This window comes from Engraulis encrasicolus, unplaced genomic scaffold, assembly GCF_034702125.1.
Source record: "Engraulis encrasicolus isolate BLACKSEA-1 unplaced genomic scaffold, IST_EnEncr_1.0 scaffold_31_np1212, whole genome shotgun sequence".
NCBI lineage: Eukaryota > Metazoa > Chordata > Actinopteri > Clupeiformes > Engraulidae > Engraulis > Engraulis encrasicolus.
This window is the reverse complement of record NW_026945610.1, coordinates 923,018-929,222: the sequence shown is the minus strand read 5'-3', so window position 1 is coordinate 929,222 and position 6,205 is coordinate 923,018. Positions and strand designations below refer to the sequence as shown.

At 44.6% G+C, this 6,205-nt stretch overlaps 2 protein-coding genes across 2 annotated transcripts in view; one reads left to right on the top strand and one right to left on the bottom strand.

Annotated features, from left to right (window-relative positions):
* Positions 1 to 333, top strand: part of LOC134443418 (DENN domain-containing protein 5A-like) — a 36,687-nt gene extending 36,354 nt beyond the window's left edge. Inside the window, exon 13 of the mRNA XM_063193204.1 lies at positions 329 to 333. Coding sequence (XP_063049274.1) covers positions 329 to 333 — 5 coding nt within the window. The remainder of the gene's footprint in view (positions 1 to 328) is intronic.
* Positions 334 to 405: 72 nt separating this feature from the next.
* On the bottom strand, positions 406 to 5,973 carry LOC134443432 (uncharacterized). Its single transcript, XM_063193219.1, has 3 exons — positions 5,822 to 5,973; positions 1,239 to 5,065; positions 406 to 482 (listed from the first exon to the last, which is right to left on the bottom strand). Exon 2 carries the CDS (start codon positions 3,888 to 3,890, stop codon positions 1,764 to 1,766), a length of 2,127 nt encoding a protein of 708 aa, XP_063049289.1. The 5' UTR covers positions 3,891 to 5,065; positions 5,822 to 5,973; the 3' UTR covers positions 406 to 482; positions 1,239 to 1,763.
* Positions 5,974 to 6,205: the final 232 nt, after the last annotated feature.

Here is a 6,205-nt window from a genome sequence, read left to right as displayed (position 1 = left end):
AATCCCGCTTTTTTTGGGAAACCTCCGAAATAGAGCCTTTTTGTTTGAACCCTTTTAGTTGGTGATACCCTGTAAGATAAGTTGGAAAGAGTGGCAAATAAATTAGATCTCTATTTTTGTACGACGCGCGTTGAATCCAAGTTTTTACCCGCTCGAGAAGAGGCAGCCGCGAGGCGGCCTCTACATCTTCTCTTCTCTTCCCCATATACTGGTTCTCATTAAGCTCTGCTTTGCTTATGTAAACTAACAGACTGTTACCAATTAGGATCTTTTTTTTCTACCCGACCGAGTGTGTCTCTGTGTGTAAATGTGTACCTTTACCTAACAGCATAGGTGTGTGTGTGTGTGTTCCGTTATCCCACGGAAAGGGCTTGATCACGGTGCGCCACAGGAATTACTCAACTCAATTTTCCCGTTTGTTTCTTTATTTTGCTTTTTGCTTTGAAACATCAATGAATGCGGTAGCAGCAGTAGGTAAAAACCTGAAACAATATCAAAATAAATACAGAATCAGGTCTCAACAAGTTTGGATTTTAAACTTCCCCATTTCTGTACAATATTTACAAATGTCCATACAATATTTACAAATGCCCATATGAAACATCAAACACATCAGTGCAGCAACATAAATGACAAACATAAGTAGCCTAATCATTAATCCATTGACCATTATTTCAATCACTAAATTTTACCCTTAATGCACATGAAGGACCACATTAAATGCAGCAGTGTGTAAATATCAAAAGCAGATATAGTCTGCATCAATAAGATTAACATTCAGCCTTCATCCCATTTAACAAAGCATACATCAAGAGGTAAATAAGCTAGAGAAGCGTGTTAACACTTATGCAGTCAGCCTTACAATGTGACTCAATTTCCCACAATGCATGTAGCGAGTCAGAGGTTACTAGTGCCAGCTGACTGATTCTTAACCAAATGTTACAGCCAAAACCCAACTACAAGCCATTTAAATATTAAAAGTACATGTTTCAAATGAATGTTTGTTTTTACTTAAGATAAGCCACACAACACCTAATGCTACGCTTTGCCATGCAGTTTGGAGCTACAACACATTACAATTGATTCACACGCGAGCAGGGAAATGTTTGTCAGTAACCACATGGAAAGCGTTTACTCGCAAACCGCGGATTAGACGCTACAAACGCACTTTCAGTATTACTGTTACAAGATAGCAGAATTAACATGTTACAGAAAGTATTAAAAGACAAAGAACTTACTCAGTGGCCGCACACCGGATCAATTTTCATGACTAGGGCGGAAAATCTCTCTGCTCCTTTCAAGGAGGAAGCAGACCACATGACCCTGCGACGCTCGTACTAGTTAAAGGGACAGCGCACCATTTCTCTGCTTTGACATTATTCTCAGAAAACAAAACACCTCCCACTTAAGTTCCTGATCATTGATCCAAGGAACTTACCAATTACATAAATCTTACCCCTGTTTTAAGTACACAATACATTTTCTCCTTCAATCAATTACACCCTGGCTAACCCACACATATTTTCACATTTGAATTCCCTTTTTTTCCAGGAGGTACCCTTTTTCACACACACTTTTCACATTTTTTTTTTTGTACAAAGTTCAAGCATAGTCCAATGTCCAGCACATCCCTTTGGCTAGTGCCCAGGTATGTGGGTAAGGAATGTGCATGTTGTATGGATTTTGCATGTTTTTTTTTTTTGTTTTTTTTTTTCTGTTCTTCGTGCTAGTGCAATTTTATCAGTGTGGTGGCAGCGTTCGGCCTACACCAACCAGCTTGATGTGTGTGGGTGTGGGTGTGTGTACATGCAGAACGTGTTGGTCATGGTGGCAGCGTTCGGCGTGCACCTACCAGCCAACAGTGTAAGGGTGTGAGAAAGAGAGAGAGAGTGAGAGGGGGTTAGGACATGATTTGACCCAGGCAATTGGGTCAAGCTGGAGATTTTTTTCTCCTCATCTTCTTTCCACAAGAAGGACCACCTGCCTTCTCGTGGCTCAGCAGTGGACCGCAGTGGACAGCAGTGGACCGTTCTTCTGGAACCCTGCGAGGGCACCAGCGTAGATGGCAACACGAGGGCTTCGCGTTGCTTTTCCTTCCACGGCCAGGGATGTCTTGCCTCCCACTTTGGGCGGACCCGGCCCTGACCATTGCCATCCAGCCAGACCTCTACGGTTTGGCCCGTGCAGGTGCTGATCCCGGATGCCTCCCACTTGGAAGGAACCGGGTTCTGGCAGTTACCCTTCAGCCAGACTGCAACTGTTCGACTCGTGCAAGCGATGGTCCCATATAATGGTCTCACCTCCCACTTTGGGTGAGCTGGGACCTGGCTGTTGCCACCCAGACAGTTTTCCACTTCTCGGTTCCTCCAGGCAGTAGGCTCACGCAACCGTGTCGGCGACCATCTGGAATGCGAGGGGTTGTCGAAGGTGGTGGGCACTTTTTTCCCTGGCCATTTCCAGGGTTGGATGCCTGCTGTGAGCGACGCCTGGAATGCCTTCCTCCATTGTCCTACGGCAGAGGGCCTCCTATGACCTTTCTCTGACTGACCAGTGTTGCAGTCAGACTCAGCCGCAGGTGGCTTCGTTGGAGTAAGTTTGGCGGCAGGCTTGGCTGGTGTTACATCATCCACTTTTATGGCTTCTTTTCTGAAGTGACCAGACCTCTCTCCCATTTTAGCTGGGTTTGATGGCTCTGGCTTCGAAGGATACACAGGGTCAGATGTGGAATGTAGCTGGTTGCTTCTGGCTGAGCTTTTACTTTCTTGCAGCCCAGCAGTCATGTGTACTGTTTTGTACAAAAGGAGTGATGCAGGGCTAGATTTGACATTCTCTAGGTCGGTATCACCTGTGGCTGAGATTTCACTTCCTTGTGGTCTCCCAGTGGCCTTCATCCCTGCTTCACATCCTTTCCTGGATTTCAGGCTTGGTTCCATTTCCAGATGGATGGCGGCGCTACTCTCACATGGCACCGGCGCATCCTTTTCTTCAGTGCAATCATTTGTGGACCTCACCTCTCCTTCCAGCTCTGTCTGGGTGAGCAGGGTTGCATACAGTCCTTGTGTGCAGTCTGTGCTGGAGTCAATTACTGCATTCTGTGGCTGACTTGGTGGCGAGGAAAGATTTCTGGGGCTGGTTGGCTGCACATGCTCAAGGAGATGAAGAAGTGTGGCACAATCTGTCTTGTCCAGGTTCTCTATGGCGACCTTGGGTTTTGAAACAGTAGGTGTGGCAGAGGTTGGTGCTGGTGCATATGCGGTGCTGGGAACCTGGTGTGTTGGCTGTGAAGCTCCAGACCCCACGGATTCTTTGTTGGTCTGGATGCGCTGTGACTTTTGCCAGCTCCGCTCCCAGTCACGCAGCTTGTTGCACAGATTGTACACCTGCCGATGGTACACCATACCCTTCACAGGGATGAGACTGTCCCACTCGAGCACCCTTTCCTCAAGAGCATGAATTTTCTCCCGCAGGCAATTTTTCAGGGCGTGGTGATCAGTCTCAGACAGCTTCTTCACTTCAGTGGCCTCCACCTCGGCCCAATTCTTTTCTGCCCCATCAGCATGCAGCTGGATGTCAGCCTCGGCATATTGTGACCACAGAGTCTCCCTGGCATGTTGGAGCGCTTTAGTGAAGGCAGCAAGGCACTTGGTTATTTCCTCGTTGACCTGCGCTGTTTCTTCTTCCGCACCAACAGTTTCTTCCAAGGCGTCAGTATAGTCTAGGCCAGCGTCATGCATTTTTCCAAACTCTTCTTTGAGGACTTTAATTTCACTAATAAGAACATCTTTCTCCATGTGTTGCACTGATTCTAACAACCTGTAAGCTTTCTTGCTAAACAGGGCTTGTGCCTTTAGGCATTTTTCTTTGAGGGTCACTATCTCAGCCGAATCCATTTTTTTTTTTTTTTTTAATTTATTTATTTATCTCTTGGAAAATATTTTCTTTTTGGAGGACCTGTTTTGGCCAATTTCTCCTTCACTTTTTTCTGTCCTAGTTAACTACTGCAGCCCTTTTTTTTTTCTTTCAAACTGAAACTGAAAGCCCAATCAAGCCTATTTTGGCCTCTCTTGAAGGTGCCTTTTTAACAGTCAGTCAGAAGGGGCACTACTAGTAATGGACTAGAGTTTTTTTTTTTTCTTTGAGTTAGACTGAAGAAGCACCTAAAGCCTTACTTTGCGCTCCTCTTCACCATGCCTCTTTGCTGGTCAGTCTGAGGGGCGCTCCTGGATACTTTTTTTTCCTTCTCCTCTCTCGAACTGAAGAAGCGAAGCACAGGGGGCCTGTTTTGGCTCCCTCCTCTTCACTGCACTTCTTGTCTGGTCAGTCTGAGGGGGATCCTCTACTTCCTCCAGGGGGAACCTCTTGTAAATGACTGTAGTCCTTTTTTTTTAATATATATATTCTCTCTTTCAAACTGGAGAAACACAACGCCTAATTTGGCTACTTCTTTTTGAAGCTGTTTCTATACTGGCCAGTCTGATGAATATATTATTGAAAAATATTATAGTTTTTTTTTTTTTTTTCAATCAAAACCTATGGCCAATTCATACTCTTACTGGTTGATCTGGGTAGATGGATGGCCCAGTGATAAGTTACTGCAGAGTCCTACTTTTTCCCCAAACTGAATCCACAGCATTCAGCCTATTTTGGCTGCTTCCTTGTGACCGGTCAGTCTGAAGGGGGCACTGTAGGCACTGTGGAGTACTTCTTGTTTTTGTCCCTCTAAACTGCAGAAGCACAGAGGGCCTAATTTGGATCCCTCTTCTTCATCGCACCTCTTTGTTGATCTTCTCTTGAGGGGGTTGCTTGATGTTTTACTGGTCCTTGGTCGTGAGTTGTTACTGCCCTTGGCCTTGAGTTTTTACTTGTTGGCCTTGAGTTTTTACTTGTTGGCCGTGAGTTTTTACTGTTCTTGGGCCGATGAGTTTTTACTGTTCCGTTATCCCACGGAAAGGGCTTGATCACGGTGCGCCACAGGAATTACTCAACTCAATTTTCCCGTTTGTTTCTTTATTTTGCTTTTTGCTTTGAAACATCAATGAATGCGGTAGCAGCAGTAGGTAAAAACCTGAAACAATATCAAAATAAATACAGAATCAGGTCTCAACAAGTTTGGATTTTAAACTTCCCCATTTCTGTACAATATTTACAAATGTCCATACAATATTTACAAATGCCCATATGAAACATCAAACACATCAGTGCAGCAACATAAATGACAAACATAAGTAGCCTAATCATTAATCCATTGACCATTATTTCAATCACTAAATTTTACCCTTAATGCACATGAAGGACCACATTAAATGCAGCAGTGTGTAAATATCAAAAGCAGATATAGTCTGCATCAATAAGATTAACATTCAGCCTTCATCCCATTTAACAAAGCATACATCAAGAGGTAAATAAGCTAGAGAAGCGTGTTAACACTTATGCAGTCAGCCTTACAATGTGACTCAATTTCCCACAATGCATGTAGCGAGTCAGAGGTTACTAGTGCCAGCTGACTGATTCTTAACCAAATGTTACAGCCAAAACCCAACTACAAGCCATTTAAATATTAAAAGTACATGTTTCAAATGAATGTTTGTTTTTACTTAAGATAAGCCACACAACACCTAATGCTACGCTTTGCCATGCAGTTTGGAGCTACAACACATTACAATTGATTCACACGCGAGCAGGGAAATGTTTGTCAGTAACCACATGGAAAGCGTTTACTCGCAAACCGCGGATTAGACGCTACAAACGCACTTTCAGTATTACTGTTACAAGATAGCAGAATTAACATGTTACAGAAAGTATTAAAAGACAAAGAACTTACTCAGTGGCCGCACACCGGATCAATTTTCGTGACTACGGCGGAAAATCTCTCTGCTCCTTTTAAGGAGGAAGCAGACCACATGACCCTGCGACGCTCGTACTGGTTAAAGGGACAGCGCACCATTTCTCTGCTTTGACATTACTCTCAGAAAACAAAACAGTGTGTGTGTGTGTGTGTGTGTGTGTGTGTGTGTGTGTGTGCGCGCGCGTGCGTGCGTGCGTGCGTGCGTGCGTGCGTGCGTGCGAGAGAGAGAGAGAGAGAGAGAGAGAGAGAGAGAGAGAGAGAGAGAGAGAGAGTATATTGTTCTGTAATCACATCCAGTGTTTGGTGGTGGGTGTGGGTAGGGGTGAATTGTTCTATGTGACCCCGTCGAGGGTGTGGGTG

Excerpts from the sequence above, each read along its gene's own strand:
- LOC134443432 (XM_063193219.1), bottom strand. The coding sequence starts at position 3,890 with ATGGATTCGGCTGAGATAGTGACCCTCAAAGAAAAATGCCTAAAGGCA.